The 17,462-nt window shown below is 39.1% G+C and overlaps 1 protein-coding gene across 1 annotated transcript; it reads left to right on the top strand.

Annotated features, from left to right (window-relative positions):
* Positions 1 to 206: 206 nt before the first annotated feature.
* LOC134875501 (transmembrane protein 74) lies at positions 207 to 1,485 on the top strand. Its single transcript, XM_063900112.1, is given in 3 exon segments — positions 207 to 350; positions 694 to 950; positions 953 to 1,485. Coding segments are annotated over 2 exon segments (780 nt in total). The 5' UTR covers positions 207 to 350; positions 694 to 703.
* The last annotated feature ends 15,977 nt before the right edge of the window (positions 1,486 to 17,462 follow it).

Genomic DNA, 17,462 nt, shown 5'->3' with positions numbered 1-17,462 from the left:
TAAAGAAAACTCCCCAGCAAGAAAGACCTCCGGCTACCCAAAAGTTGCTCGTAATAATGACTTACAGCTCATAAAGAATTTATGAACCATCAATCAAACAATTAGTGCTCATAACTTCTCTGTGTTATGAGGAGGTGGTACAGTAATGTGAAATATCTCGCAGTGCAGTGTGCCGCCTGCAGACTCATGTGATTAGTGTGCATGTACCGGGAGCGGCTGGCTCGGTAATAAGCATCATGAGGCGGTCTGCTGAAGCCCGGTCCGTGGGAGGGGTCTGCCCGAGCTCCCACTCTAATTGATCAGGGAGCAGAAGCAGCCGGGGATGCAAGCAGCCACAGACGGGAAGCGAGGTACTCAGCAGACTGCATGTTGTTACCTAATAAGCGATTATAGAAACACATTATGGTTTGAATTGGATTAATTACCCTGTCGTATTGTTGCCAAGTGTTTTGGAGCACTGATTTGAGAGGCAAAACATAAACGGAGCAGCGGAAATTGTATTATGGCACTGTGTTGTCTTGGGAGTAATTTAATACTTACTCAGCTGTACTTTAAAATGCTTGCGGTGCATGCAGGAGAAATGATGCTTGTGCATATACTTCAGGTGCAGGAATAAAGTGGCTTGCACCGACAAATCTTGCGCAAAAAAAAGTCATTTCAGGTAGTTTAAACATATTTTTGTGCGTGTTTCAGAGACGGACGCATGGGCTTTGCAAAACGGGAAACCCAGCCCTATGCTGAAATGGCTGATCTGGAACTGTTTTACTTTCATCAACACGATCTGAAAGACACCTCCCCGGGTTTAAATCAGCAAAGTGTCCACGAGGCGCTTCAGGATTCAGCACCATGGACAGAGACCCGGAGAGGCGCGCGTCCGGAGGAGGAAACAGAGACATGTTTCACCCGCAAACACCGAGCTGGTGAGGACGATGATGATGTCAACTTGATAGGACAAGTCCACAAAACTGCACATTGAGCCAGAGCTCCTCTAGTGAACTGTACGAAGAGGATTTGGTGGAGGAAGATGAGGAGGAGGACATCACGGAACTTTACTTGCTGTCCGACGAAGACCTCTCCTCTGAGGCATCGGGGAAGTCCGTGGATTACGGCTTCATTATCGCGGTGACATGCCTGGTGACCGGTATCTCTTTGGTCGCCATATCCTACACTGTCCCCAGGGATGTGCGCGCCGACCCGGACAGTGTTTCTGCCCGGGAGATGGAGCGGTTGGAGCGCGAGAAAGCCAGGGTGGGGGCCCATCTGGACCGCTGTGTCATAGCGGGGCTGAGCCTGCTCACCCTCGGGGGCGTGCTGCTCTCCACCCTGCTCATGATCTCCATGTGGAAAGGGGAGATGATGAGGAGGAAAGCCTTTGCGTATTCCAAACACGCAGCGAAGTTGTACGGATCAATTAATCTGAGAGCTGGCTCGGAATCCTGCTCACATGTGTCAGGAACTGAGGAGGATTTAGAAGTGCTCAGCTGAATGCATGGACAGAACAAGAGGAAAGACTCAGAAAAAGTATTTAGGAAATCCTACCAGTGCTGTCCTATAATCGGGGATGTAGTGGGGAGTCCACCACCCTTTTTTAAATTTCATTTCTAACCGCTACGTTTTTTTGGTATGTACATTTTTAAAGGTCACGTTCTCATTTTTCCAAGTCTGTCTTATTTCATTACTCACATGCCTTTATGTACACTGAGAGAGTTCACGTTAGTCTTTAATTGTTCCTTCTGCCCAAACTGTCCCTGAACAGATCAGTTCTTAGCCAATTCCAATTGAAGTGATTGCGGACAAAACCAACACTCCAAAAAAAAAAATAAAGGTTCTATCAAAGCAAGATAAGAATTTGGAAGTTGGGATAGAAGGAGCTCAGAAAACAGACTGAAACAGACATGTAATATTACAATATTTGGGACTTTGCTGAGGAGGGGTCCATGATCCGTGAGTTTAAGGTAGTTATATGGATATTATATCAATATCCTGATGTGAGACTATATTGTCTTAGACTTTGGATATCATAGTAGGATATATGTATTATCTTACCCAGGCTTTAAAGACTGCAAAACAGTAAAGTACTATTGTTTTCTGAAGTTAACAGACTGTTCTCACTCTTAAATAATTTTTGCTTTGCCCACCCAATCATTATATTCACAATACTGATGAATTAATATTATAAAAATCTCATTGGTTGTTTGTGTGAGCAGCCTTCAAATGAACAGCAGTCAAACTGCTCTGAGCTGACGTTGTGTTTCTATGGAAAGCAGAATTGTTGCCGAGGGCTGCTCTCAGAGTTCAAATTACTTAATCTTTGACCTTGTTAAGCACTGACCTTTTGACTGCAACCAATAAGAGGACAGCTGTATGAAGTGGTGCAAGCTAGCAGGGGGTGTAACCATCAAAACAAATCTTAACCTCAACACAAGGCCCAACCCAAATAGCAAATCAGTTTCAGTCATACGAAGTGGGGATCTCTGTCATTTGAGTAAACTTTAGTAAAATCACGTTGACTTACCCATACTACAAAAGCCTAAAATGAACTTCAGATAAATTTAGTAATGCATTATTTACACAGAAATATGTATCCTATTCACATCCGTCATGACAGCAGGAACAATTACTGCAACCAAAGACTCTTTCAAGTGCATGCTAGAGTATTTTACTTTTTCTTAAAGGTACAACCTGAAACATGTTTTCCTGAAGTCCTGTTCAGTGTTGGACAGTGGGTTGCCTCATGATAATCTCTGATCCACCTTAATGTATCCCAATGCATTGCTACTTCTACTGATGACCCGATTCCAGTGAATATGTGTGTACATGCCGGTGCAGACTCTTATGATTGCAGGCCAGTGTTTAGCACGCGTAGCTGCAAGGGAAATAAATACTGAACCAGCAGCGATGTCCCTGCTACTGCCTTCATTTTCACCAGATGTGCAGATGTGAGAAAAACAATTGCATGAATCCGTGTTCAGTCCCGAAGACATTCTGTTTAATACAAATGTGACATGCTGGAGAGATGCTTGTGTTTGCTTGCTGAAATGCAAATAGTACTACCACAGGAGGTGTAATTAGATTTTGTGGTTGAGCACCGATGTCGGGGGAAGCTCAGTTTACACCGAATACACTCGGGGCTTTTGACTGCAGATGTTCAAAAGCGGAAAGACAGAGAGAGTATCAACAAACCCCGGGGAAAAAGCTCTCCTGGTAATTGGCGTTAGACTTAATTGCTCGTGGGAGGCCTGTGAATCAGTGAGAAAAAGAAAAAGGAATCCCAGAGCATTTTAACAACTGCCTCAATCAAGCTCGCTTAGCACGCCTATTAAAAACCAAAGCTGCAAAACTGGAGTGAAATGTTACATCGCATTCATGGCGGTAGGAAGTAATGGATTGCTTGCTCTGACAGAAGATGCTGTGAATGCTCAGGGTGTGCAGAAAGCAGTGCTGTGCAGCCTCTGTAATTGGGAGTGCTTACGGCCGGCAGGATCACATTATCCTCCACACGACCTTCGCTCCCTCTCGCCTCGTTAATGTAATTAAAAAGGCAGAATAAGCTGAACTTTCAATGAAATATTAAGTTGATTCCTAATACTAATACGTCTGGTTTTCAGCACAGGTGTCTGGTGTTAGGAGAGGGAAAGTTATTTTGTGCTCAAATTTTGAACAAGACTAATCTGCTTCAGTGATTTCTTACATATCCCATATTGACTTTTTCGACAGGCCTCAGAGAGAACAGCTGCGAGCTTCTTGTTGCGTAAAGTATGTGGGATTGGGGAGCGTGGTATAGCATAGTAAGAGAAACAGAGTGATGAATATGAACATGAAAGTCAGCCTTGTGATTTAAAACACAATCTGCAATGCACTCTGGTCTGCTGAGTCTGTGCAGAGGCCAGTCTTTCAAACTGTTGCTCATAATTCTCTCACTTGATTAATTCAAAATGATTCAGTAGAAACAACTCTGACTCAACACTTGACATTTACTGCTAAGGAGTTAGATAATTTGATATTTCTCTGTAACCATGCTGGAAATGTCTTATTCTGACATCACAGTGTTACTGGGAATTATAGGGAACACAATAGCCCTGGAAGTAAACATAATGAGTGTGTGCGAGAGAAACTCCCTCTAGGGGAAACACAGGGATTTTAGCCTTTACAGACCATTTACGTGCACACAAACCTATAGAACACAATAAAGGAAAGGGAAAGCAACACAATTATAATAGGGCCCCTTTAAGATGCTAACACTATGATAATTACTTCATGACTAGCATTATAAAAATGAGCTAAACTAAGATTTGAGTAATGTATATTATATTACCAGGAACCAGGAAGTCACTGTACTGTGGCTCACAACTTCAATACAGAACAGCTTTTGATAGAAAATGAAAGATAAATTAAACTTTACAGTATGGGTTGTAAAAGTAGATTTGGCTTTGGTTTATTCATATCAGCAAACATGAAGACGTATAAGTGCTTCACAGTAAGCTTATATAGCTTAAAGTTACCAAATCTGCTAATTCAGTCATTTTAGGTTGAAAGAATAATGTTATAATTAAGGTGTTGCGTTGATTATTTTTTTGGGGGGGGAATGTTATTTAAAATCTTGTTAGTTTATGTTAATATTACTAAACATATATTTGATACAAGTTATATTCAATTTAGTAACCATATCATCTATTTTTCTTGAATTTAAAGTGGTCATAATCATTTTTATAAAGTAACATTAGCTCTGCCCCATGGTGCTACATTTCTGCAAACATTTTGTCAAAACTAAGCAAGAACCAGTTTGTGTATTGCAAATTGTTCTAAGTTAAACCACCATTTATTACCACTCACATTTCTTAAATTAGGTTAAGAACTGGTGCAAACTGGAATGTGTTTGTGTGGTGTGATCAAGGCTTGATTAACAATGGTGTTTCCATGGCAATGCATTCAAACAAACAATTCAACAGCTGTTGTCAGAATGCCATTCTTTCTTATTTTGTTCAATTCAAAGCACACACACACAGTCCTCTCATGGAATAAATAGTCTGGGTCTAACTTGGACACATCCCAGGTATAAAGAAACAAAAGAGCTCGTAATATACTTATTACACATCTATCTGCAAACGATTGATGCACAAAAAGTGTGTTATTGTTGATGTACTAACAATTTCCTTATTAATATATATTATAAATGCTCTAAATACACATTAAAATACATTTAAGCAAACTTTACTTTAAGAAAGCATTAAAATGCGTTTTAAAAAGTATCTTTTATTCAAGCTGTATATTTAAACCACTTTTCGGATAGCTATTTTATACTTATTATAGATATGGACTATCTGTATAATGCATAATGGAATTTGAAAATATATAATTAATAATTAATTTCAAGTTAATCGAAAAATATAATTGAAATACAATTGAAGATGAAAGAAGAAGTTGGAAAATATTGTGTTTTTAAAAAGCACTGATTAGTTCTAAGAATTCTAATTAGCTATATGTAAATGTTTATTAATAGTGCAGTCAAGTACGCCTCATTGTGTAAAAAATGGTTTAGTATAGAAAAAGAAGAAGATTTATTCCCAAGGGGAAATTTAGCTCTACACATAGGATACACACACATGCACCGGACAGGACCTATACACATGAAGTCTGAATGCACATACATAGATACATATACAATCACATGACTTTTTCTGTTATATGGAGAGATTTCCGAGCAACAGGATGCCAGTTTGTCCGGCGTCAGGGAGCAGATGGGAGCAAGGGTTAAGGGCACCTCGGCTAGCTACCAGAAATAGAAACCTTTTAGTATATGAATCGTATATATTTTAAACCTTGGTTTAGTCCTCTTCAGTGTTCTTTATTAATACCTGGGAAAACGTAGGGCCTCATTGCTTGTATCTGATTAAGAACAATCTGAGATCTGGATGAGGAGGATTAGAGCGGCTTGTTTCTCCTTCTTCAGGAACATTATTAGGCATGTAAAGGCGCACACGCTGCAGCAGCAGCTTTAATTGGTGTCTGTGTTTGCTATGCCAGGGGACTCTCCCAGACACAAAATCAAACCTGTAATAAAAAACGACACATACACCCACACATTGCCAAAGCACTGAACAGAATCCCAAGAACACACCCCGACAGACGGACAGACACACACACACTCATAGCCTGGGGCCCCCCGCCTCCCTATGAATGGAGTTAGTTAGAGTAATCATTCAGGGCAGCTGGCAGCAGGAAATGGAATTGGACTGCTGAAGGGGTCACTCAGGTCAAGAGCTTGGGTGTGGTTGTGGACACTGGGGACCAGGAGGAAGGAAAGGCTTTGGAGCGGTGATTTACATCAGCGTCTGGCAGACACTTATTATCATCTGTCATAACCACTCATCACCGAGCCACAGAGAAGTGCACCTCAGAAACCTCCATAACACCCTCCTGCATACTTTGTTCTGTTGGCTTAATAAATTAAGAGTAAGATCATGCCTCCTGGTCTGAAATGCCTCTCTTGAACTATTGCCTCAAGTTAATGACTTATTCAATAATGATTCTCCGATTGTTGCATAGCAACGGCAGGCCGACTAAGTCTCAGCTCCAAGAGAGAAAGGAATGAGAAGAGCAAAGAAAAAAAAGGAGGGGAAGCATGGGGACATGTTGGAAGTAACATCACCTTCCACATCATTTATCGGCTTTATTCACTCAGCTCAGAGGTTTTAAAAGCTGAAATCCAGCACAAACTGACATCCCCTGTTTTCAAGCTGTCTTTCAGAAGGTTTGAAGCTGAGAGCCGTTCAGGCGGATATACCTTTGGCTGCATCTTAACAAACTGAGAGGGGGAGAAAAGTACCTCCAGGTGATCAGTTACAGTTAGAAAGCTGAATAATCTAATCAGAGGTGGAAGAGGTACTCAGATTCTCTACTTTAGTAAAAGTAGTAAATGCGGAAGTTAAAGTTCCACATATCAAATGTTTTCAGGTAAACATACAGGCATTTTCAGAAGCAAAAGCAAAACGGTTCTTTCCATAGTATCATATTGTTACAGAATATTATATGAACACTAATGTACCAGAACACATACAAATGAATAAAACATCCTCACTGACTTAACAACACATTCACAGCATTTACTAAAAGCACTGCATAAATGAAACGCTGCAAATAAAAAGCACTGCAAGAAGCTCAAAACGCCACGGACACAGGGGCACTAAAGGGGTCACACAAAGATGGGACCAGCGCGCTTGTTGACGTTCAGGGATTATAAAGTTGGCCAACCACAACTGTTGGCAGAGTTAGTCTGTTTCATACAGTAATTGTAAGTGTTTTGTCAGTATAGTAAAATTCCTAGATTAGCAAGGTTAGCTAGCTAGCCAACTACCCCAGATCTGCAATTATATTTTGAGGAAACATCCGGTCACATTGTTAAAATAGGCTAAATTTACATTTTAGGTAAGTTTCAACATCAATAACACAGCCAACTTTATAAACTGATGAAACGTCAACACATGTCGAGTGTGAGCTGTGGGGGCTCACTTCTAAGTCTCCCCTGGTTTCGTTTGTGTTTCGAGCTTCTTGCTGCATTTCGTTTATGCAGCGCTTTCAGTAAATGCTGCGCAGATGCCTTGAATTTGGTGAGATGTTTCTTCATTTGATGTGTTTTGGCACATTTGTGTTTTTATATTTACATTGTTTCTGAAGTTATAGGGCCTTTCTCCAAATTAAAATTGTTCAGCCTGTTGTAACACGTTTGCACCGTACATGTGCCTCTGAAATATGGAGAAGTATCAATCAATCAATCAAACTTTATTGATATAGTCCAATATTTTACATTTGTCTCAGGGGACTTTAGTTTGTACAAAATATGAATAGAGATACGCAGAAAAAAAGTAAAAAAGTTGCATAAGATGGAAATCTTAGTAAGTCAGTAAACAAATGATGTCAAATGTCAAAATCACTTTTCACAGTGGGTAACAAAATATTTAGAAAACAAATTGTATTTAAAACAAACGTAAATAATACTTATACATATAATTAATAGGCCAGTGTTAATTAATATAATACTTATTACATTCCAATGCTGCCTTTAACTCAATATATCACTAAGTAGAGATGAGAAGTTTTGCTGCAGTGGTCTTACTGCACTTCTATTCATTTTACTTACCTCTGTTTGTGCTGATTAAGTGAACCACCTGCTGTTGGTTGCGATGCACCCACATACTCATGTGCCTTTTTCTTTTCTCCTCTGGCCATCGTTTTCCTGGAAGAAATGCAGAAGGGACAGCATAACCATAGAAACGGGGTCAGCCTGTTGCTACGGAGAAACGCCTGTGTGCCACGGTGGCTCAGAGTAAGGGAGTTAAAGATGCTCTTCTTTGCAATGGCAGCTTTGGAAACTGACACATTCCTTCTAAAAAGAGGACACACACCACATATGAGTGTCAGGTGCTGTCATTGTGGGTGTTATGTCATAAATCTTCAGAAATGTAACAAAAGTACTTCCTCTGCACTTTGTTGAGATCAAACATGAAGCTGGAGATTGCTGAATAGACTACTTAGGCTGACGTTTCACTGTAGTGCAGCATTTTCAGCTATGGAGTTTTGTATGCACATAGACATAAAAGACCTGGGTCAGGACTCCTGAGACGGGAGAGTCGCTTGCCTTGTTATCCTTCATTTTTATTGTTCCCTCATGTACTTTTTGTATATTTGTCTTGCTTGGCTGTTAGTTTTCTCATGGTGTGAGGGAAGAGTTAGAGCCTGAGCTTGTGAACATGTTGTTGATGGTGCTGCATCGAAAACAAACCAATTATATTTTTAAAGAGACAGCTGTCAGAATTATCTCTGGATTATTTAAGCTCTGGGTGTGCAATTAGAGTAAACCAGCCATATTTTTGTTTATTTAAGGAAATAAAGTAAAACCTTCCTTATTTTTGAATGTTAACCCAGTTTTAAGCAGAGTTTTTCCTGTAAATGTTGCATTAACAAATGTGCTTTCGTGTTATTTTAATGAACTTTTATCACAATTTTGTCTGTATTATGTTTTATTTTGCCATTTGTAACAAGCAAACACCTAATAGGCAGGAGTTAGGCAGAGCTTTCTTCTCCTTAACACTTGGCATTGTTCTCTAAGCTGTTCGGTTGTACTAACTGTGGTATGGCTCTGTGAAGCTAGTGTTTATTCCTTCACTGCAACCAACTACAATTAGCTGAAATTGACTTTAATATTCAAATGTTTCTTGCTTTCCTTAGTGAATAATCACCTGAATCTAGGAATGGTTCATTTTCTTCAGCTCTGAACAAGTCCTTCACGATAGGGAACAGGCCTTTTTCATGGAGTCGGCCATGCTGCTTCGCCATATTTATACATAGCCACTGCTTGTATTTTGTAAGTAATATCATGGTAAGGACGGCCTTTAAGCAAGGCAGAGGTTTTAAAAGATACAGCGATACCAGTGTTTTGCACTTGGTAGCTAGTTATCACAAGTTAAGGTGTAAAGGGAGGGGTGAGCCGAGGGGTAGTCAGTTTGTTGCGGTCTGCAACAGCACCAATAGATATCACCAAATCTTACACATCCTACTATACATAATTTAAGAAAGAAAGAACGAAAGACATTTTGAAAGACGAAACCCTCTTTATTTTGTCACACATGTACATAGTACAGGACACACAGCAGAATTTGACATTTGCATTAACCCATCCTAGTACTAGGAGCAGTGGGCAGCTATTTTACAGCGTTGGTGAGGGGTTCGGTACATTGCTCAAGGGCGGAGTTGAACTGGCACCTGTCCAGCTACCAGTCAACACTGGTCCGATCGGGATTTTAGCCAGCGTCCCTTCAGTTCAAAGTTCAAGTCCCTACAGTTCGAGCCACTGCATTAATCTTTGGCCCTACATGTATTTAAACTGTAATTGAGTAAACAAAAACAGGGTCAATTTCTAAATGTGTTTATTAAGATAAAAATATAAATTTGTAAACAAGTATTTTAAAAGATATGATGTGATTTATTTATTCTATACTGGTTCTATATTCAAAATATAATTGGACTTATTATTCATGTTTACTTGAACCACAGCAATTTATAAAAAAGTCCACTTACTGGACAGAATTCAAAACACACATCAGACTGAGGGTAAAGGTGAGGGTGTGGGTATGTAGAGTTTTCTCAGTTGTCACGGAAACAGCTCGTTGTTATGATGTGACCTAATTATGGATCATAATAACAACTTGAATAACATCTTTTTAAAAACAAGGATGTATTTCCTTTATGACTGAGCCAAACAGTCACACACAGACAACAAAGTGACACAGTCACTATACACTACAGTTTGTGCAAAAATGCAGTCTTTAATTTGCTAGATCATGGAGGGGTTTCTGTTAAATATTAATGGGACAATCAATGAAAAAAAGGTTACCTCTGGAGGGAAAACATGGATTTTAACTTTTGCAGACCATTTACATGCACCAAAACCTATAGAACACACTACAGGAAAAGGAGAACCAGGAAGCATAATAGAGCCTCTTTAAACCTGAATGTGAATCTTCAGGAGGTTTGCCGTCACACTGCTGGGCGCTGACGGACTCAGTGGAGGTTTTTTTCGGAAGCAGGATGGGACAAAAGCCTTGGATAGCTTTATTTGGACTGAATCAATTGAGTGCAATCTTTCGATATCAAACCCCACAAGAGGTTTTTTTTGTGACATCGATTGAGGCTTTTCCTTTTTGTGCTGCTCCATCAGAATCAATATTTATATATTTCTGGTGCCTGCGCTATGGCTTGTCATCTGATGCATCTCTGTACAATTACCTACAAGTTTAAAAATGTACTTTCCCTCTGGTGCTTTGATGGCTGCTTTTAAAAGTGTGTTGCCAGGAAACAAATATAACTCAAACTAAAATACATAAACTACCGAAAGCTATTGCTGGCTTGGTTTAGTTCCATGCCTGCAAGTAGTGATTTGTTTCAGAAATGTGCCAAAATATTCTTCAAACCTATGCCCACTTAATTTTAAAGGATTATTTCAGCCACATTAAAAATAAACTGTATTATTAGTAGTCTTCTGACACATTAATAACACAAACAAGGCAAGGTTTTATGCAATCCATAACATTTCTTGGTTTTTGGGCTCATTTTGGTAACATTTTTACGTTGCCCAACTGTTCCAAATGCACAACAACGCCCAAAAGACTTGCATCAGGAGAAACGTGCCGCACTTTCCAGAACTATGCAAATATAAAAACTGTCACTGTTGACAGAGTTATTCTGTTTCATAATTGTAAGTGTTTGATCAGTGTATTGGAAACGACTAGGTTAGCTATCTTGCTAACTTACAGCAGATCTGCAATAATTTCAGAAGGAATCATGTGATCACATTGTTTAAATAAGCCAGTGAAACGTAACCTTTCAACAACAGTGACAGTTGGACAGCTTTTAATTCCAGAACAGCAACAAACACCCCGGTCCCAGCTGTGTGCATCACTTTTAATTGTCACCTGATTTTTGTTGTTTTCAGATTCTTTTTGTAATTGCAGCACTTTGAGTAAACGCTCCGAATGTATTGGCAAGTTGGTAAAGAAGTTTCCATATTTGTTTCGGCACATTTGTGGTGTAGTTGCATTGTTTTTGAAACTGATGTATGTTTTAGGCCGTTATAGCAGCGGGCCAGTTTACATTTTCAATGCATAAAATATGCTAATATTTCCTCCTCTGCACTGAGATTTACATCTTTGAGGTTTCTCTCTCCACAATAGAAACCTGGCATTCTTTGAAACCACTTTTGGCTGAAGAAATGGTTCCTGCAAAAACTTTTGGCAGCATGTTTTGTAGATAAGTGTGTTGAATTTTAAAAATGAGATTTTGTTTCGCCAATGAAATCCGTTCACCGCCAGGATTAAGGTGGAGGCGGATATTTCAAACAAAATCGAAGCTTTTTTTGGCAATCAATGAGCATTACTCAACACAATACTTTAAAATTGCGTTATTTGTCAGATATTTGCTGAGCAACGAAGCGCTGTACTGCTCACAATGTGTTCGCTGACTGTAGTACCAGTCAAAAGTTTGGACACACCTTCTCATTCAATGGTTTTCATTTATTTTAATATTTTTCTACATTGTAGATTAATACTGAAGACATCAAAACTATGAAAAGAACACAGATGGAATGATGTATTAAACAAAAAAGTGTTAAACAATCCAGAATATGATTTCTAGTTTAGATTCTTCAAATTAGCCCCATTTTGCCCTGATGAGAGCTTTGCACACTTATGGCATTCTCTCAATCAGCCTCATGAGGGAGTCGCCTGGTATGGTTTTCAATTAACAGGTGTGCCAGGTCAAGAGTCAATTTGTGGAATTACTTATGTTTGAGACCATCAGTTGTGTTGTGCAGAGGTAGGGTAGGTGCACAGTGGATTGCCCTATTTGACTACTGTTGTAATCCAGATTATGGCAAGAACTACTCAACTCAGTAAAGAGAAACGTCAATCTATCGTTACCTTGGTTACCTTGAAAAATGAAGGTCAGTCGATCCGGAACATTTCAAGAACTTTAATGTATCCTCAAGTGCATTCGCAAAAAATGACTCTAAGGAGGACCAACCCGGGAAGGAAGACTGAGAGTAACCTCTGCTCTAGAGGATAAATACATGAGAGTTATCAGCCTCAGTAACCGCAAATTAACAACACCTCAGATTAGATCCCACATTCATTCTTCACAGAGCTCAAGTAGCAGACCAATCTCAACATCCACTGTTCAGAGGAGACTGCGTGAATCAGGCCTTCAGGGTCGAATTGCTGGAAAGAAGCCACAACTGAGGATGAACAACAAGAAGAGAATTGTTGGGGCCCAGTGGAAATCTGTACTGTGGTCTGAGGAGTCCAAATCTGAGATTTTTGGTTCCAACCGCTGTGTCTTTGTGATACGCAGAGAAGGTGAGGGGATGGTTTCTGCATGTGTGGTTCCCACCGTGAAGCATGGAGGAGGAAGTGTGATGGTGTGGGGGTGCTTTGCTGGTGACACTGGTGTGGCTATGTGAGTGCTATTTGAAAAAGATGGAGTGCTGCGTCTGATGACCTGGCCTGTACAATCACCCGACCTCAACCCAATTGAGATGGTTTGGGATCAGTTGGACCGCAGAGTGAAGGAAAAGCAGCCAACAAGTGCTCAGCACCTCTGGGAAGTCCTTCAAGACTGTTGGAAAACCATTCCAGGTGACTCCCTCATGAAGCTGATTGAGAGAAGTGAGCAAAGCCATCATCAAGGCAAAATAGGGCCGGAGTCTAAAATATAAAACATATTCTTGTTTATTTAACACTTTTTGTTTAATACATAATTCCATGTGTGTTCTTTCATAGTTTTGATGTCTGCTGTATTAATCTATAATGTAGAAAATAATGTAAATAAACAAAAACCTTGGAATGAGAAGGTGTGTCCAAACTTTAGACTGGTACTGTATATTATATATTTAGTGTGGCAACATGCAGGCAGGGATGCATTCTCCTTTAATGGAGACTCTCTGAGTGTTTCGAGAGGAAGTTCCGATGTTATATTCAGGTTTCAAATCCAGAAACAGTGAGTCTTTGTTCTCTGTTCAGCTTGTGTAACTGATCTCATCTGTTCTCCGGGGTAAATTATGCCGCCTGTCATTCAAACCACATCAAACCGTAGTGTTACATATCTGTATCATGAACAAGCACTAGGCAAGGGATGCAAAAATACACATGCTCACAAACACTACTCTTTGACTCTCCTGTACACAGGGAAAAATAATGAGCCTCCACACAGAGCGGGGAACTTCACAGACCTCTGTCTTTTTCTTTCTTTAAATCCCTTGTTATGCGCTCCTCTGCATTCTGATGTGCGTCTTCCATCAGCAAAATATATTATTTGATTCCACCATAGACAAGATTAATTTCTGCTCTGCATGTTTTCTCCACGAGGATTTATGCCAAGCATCTCAGGATAATTAGATTTTAGCTAATCAAAGTTATGTCAACAACCCGTATTTAGATTTATGTTCTATCTTCATGTCGTATTTTGATGGAGAAAAACAACTCTTAATCTAACTAAAGGGTTAATTGAGGTTGTTATGTTGTCCTAGTCATTGCCACAGTGACTCTGCAAAGTGTAAGTGCAGGTGACACATGGCATGTGAATCAGACAAAATCCTTCCATAAATATTAAAGTCTCTACACTGAAAAAGACACATACACAGTAACACACTTTATTAAATATGACAGTGGAAGAGAGGGTGTCAGATTTTGAGACATTAGAGCATCATAGAAACACAGAGACAATTAGTGCTTTAAATATGATGAGTAAGCCCTTTATAGAAACTAAAGCCCTAATTCATTAATAGCATGATCACATTTCATCTTTAGAATATATATTCCAATAAGAAAAAAGGACTACGACTTTAATTTATTAAAAGAAAATCATATTTTTGGCAGATTTATGGTTTTAAAGGTTAAAGATTAAAGCCAATTGTATTCTATATTTTTGCATGCATGCAGATTGTCATCATTAAAGAAATCCTTCTCAGGCTCCCTCTGCACATCTGCCATGTTCACGTCTTGCAGGAAATTGGCCGTACAGTGATGGAAAGAATAAACATGAGAAATGTTTTTTTTTCCTACTGTATTCATAAGAGAGTTTCCACCATCACACAAATCATTTTTATAGTGTACTCAACCCATGATGGCTAGAGTGTTCATTTTATTGCACACTATATTACATGTTTATGTATAAAGCTGCTTCTACTGTGAGTGAGTGAGTGAGTGAGTGAGTGAGTGAGTGAGTGAGTGAGTGAGTGAGTGAGTGAGTGAGTGAGTGAGTGAGTGAGTGAGTGAGTGAGTGAGTGAGTGAGTGAGTGAGTGTGTGTGTGTGTGTGTGTGTGTGTGTGTGTGTGTGTGTGTGTGTGTGTGTGTGTGTGTGTGTGTGTGTGTGTGTGTGTGTGTGTGTGTGTGTGTGTGTGTGTGTGTGTGTGTGTGTGTGTGTGTGTGTGTGTGTGTGTGTGTGTGTGTGTGTGTGCGTGCGCGTGCGCGTGTGTGCGTGTGCTGGTACAGAAGAGTCATCATGTCTGTGGAGTGTTTTGGATCAAAGCTCTGTGAGCTTGTTTTCCCTCTGCAGAAACACTCAGCCTCACAGAGAAATTACTGAGAAAATGACCAAGTGCCTGAACTGCAGTCTCACTTCTCACTCTGCAGACAACTCAAGGAGCTCAGTTCATTTAATTCAGCTCAGAATATAAGAGGGCAAAGTGTTTCGACCCAGGGCCAATATAAACATGTCAGCTGTGTCTTCTCTTCCTCCAGGTTTAATAACCTTTTCTGCCTTTTTTTATACACAAGCTGAACATGGCCAGTCAGCTTTATTAATAAAATCTAAAAGTATCTCAACCAGAGACACCTTTCCTGGTCTGTACACTGTAATTCAGACATATCAATGATACCATCTCAATCAATTCCTAAATCCATCACAAATGTTATAATGACTGTTAATCACTGTTTTTGTTCTTTGCAGCTTTTTGTTTCTCAAGCTTTAATTAGCTATACCTGCTCAAATGAAAATGAACAAACACATATTTTGTTGAATTGTCTGCACATGGAAATTCATTTTAATGTCCTTGTGACACTTAGACACAGTGAGACAGAATTATCGGGAGAGTTTGTCTTTTTTAAATTTATATTTCTTTCTCACTTCTGTTGTAAACTTGTGTCTGTGGGTGAGTACATCACCCATCCAAGGTTCAAACTCATCCATTGCATGTCTATATAAACATCCACTCAGTGTCCACATTCAGTACATTAGCATGGCCGTATTGATTTGACATTTTGTTGTAAGTGTAACAGTCATTTAGAAGATTGGCAGCCTTTAATGTCCTCTGCACTGCAGTCTTCTTTGTCTGCATCTAAAACTGACTTTACAGGAAATCTGCAAGATAACAAAAAATCTTCCAACACAAATGGAATCAAAGCTTTCCGAGTTCATGCTGTTCTAAGAAGAGGATGCACTACCAACACGTTTTTTTCTTCTGCAGTAAACAGAAAAAACGGCACTGAAGCAGCAGCTTTTTATGGGGGCTGACATGCAGGAACAACTATAAGCGTGGTCTTTGTGAGCGGGGAAAAAGGGTTTATGGGAAATGGATCTTAACTTTATGTCATGCTTGCACTTTGCTGCTACAAGCTGCCTCAGCGATGGTTCCATCTGTAGCTAAGTGAATATGTTGACATATAAACTAACCCACATTAGACAATGCTAAATCCACATTATAGGCAGAGTATTCAGGAATCTAGATAGCAAATGACACATTTTCAGGATATACAGAGTGCAAAACCAAAACCAAAAAGCCAGCAAGAATTGGATTTGATAAAAAAGTCTGAATTCTGAAGGTTTGTTGATGACAACAAGTAAATTAAACATCTTATATAAAGAATGGGTATTTATGTGCAACATGCAAGAGTTTTTGTAGAGTAGTCTGCCTCAATCGTCCTATGAAAATATATTATAAATGAGTTTGGCTGTGTTGGAAAGTAACTACATATACTCAAGTACTTGCATTTAATTTTAAAGTGCTTGTACTTGACTTAATTTCCGGGCTCTTTATTCTTTTACTACACTACAATACTTAGTTATTTTTAAACCCCACTACAATAACTTGATCCATTTAGTTACTTTTGTATATTGGGATGAATGGCACAAAAATATAAACAAGAAAATACATTATGAAGTGTTATTAAACAAGGCATTACTGACACATTTGTACCTTTACTTTAGAAAAATAATAAACCTGATTTCTAAAGCACATTTCAAAACCAGAGGTACAAGATACTTTACAAAATACAACATAGATGCCCCAAAGATAGGGACCTCACAACAGGGATTTCTAAAAGTGGTCAAACAAAGAGAGAGACATTTGTTAAATTCATTAAAAAAGTTGATTTAATAAAAATAAAATAAAACCAATAGTTTATTTTTTTGGTCTGTTAATATATCTTGAATATGTCCAAAACAGGTTAGGTGTATTACCATGTACCCGGTGAGAAGTCAACCACTGTGTCAAACCTGAGAACCCATGCTTAAACCTGAAGTTATCTTTCCATCTATTATATATCGTTATATTTACCATCTTGAGTTTTGCTCTGAGTTCATTGATGTTCCGTGGCAGCCAGCACAACAGTAACCAAACAAATATGATTATAAGAGTCCTTATTTAACTTCTAAGATTTGGAGGGAAAATGTTGACAGTTCTAAGGGAGGAGTGGGTATATACACTATATATAAAGTCATATACTTCTATTTATTGTTCTATTTATCTTTCATTTATTTCATACTAAAATTGAAAGTAATACGAAAGCATAGGGACATTTTTACCTAATGTCCTGGGGAAATTTCTTTGGAATTAGGGACTAGTACACTCACCCCGTTATTGTTACTGTCATTTTTATTCATAGGGCTTGGCAGTGTGAGAAACCACTGTTGCCTGG

This window comes from Eleginops maclovinus, chromosome 13 (genome assembly GCF_036324505.1).
Source record: "Eleginops maclovinus isolate JMC-PN-2008 ecotype Puerto Natales chromosome 13, JC_Emac_rtc_rv5, whole genome shotgun sequence".
Taxonomy (NCBI): Eukaryota; Metazoa; Chordata; class Actinopteri; order Perciformes; family Eleginopidae; genus Eleginops; species Eleginops maclovinus.
Note: the sequence above shows the minus strand (reverse complement) of the source record. Positions and strands in the feature narration are given on the sequence as shown.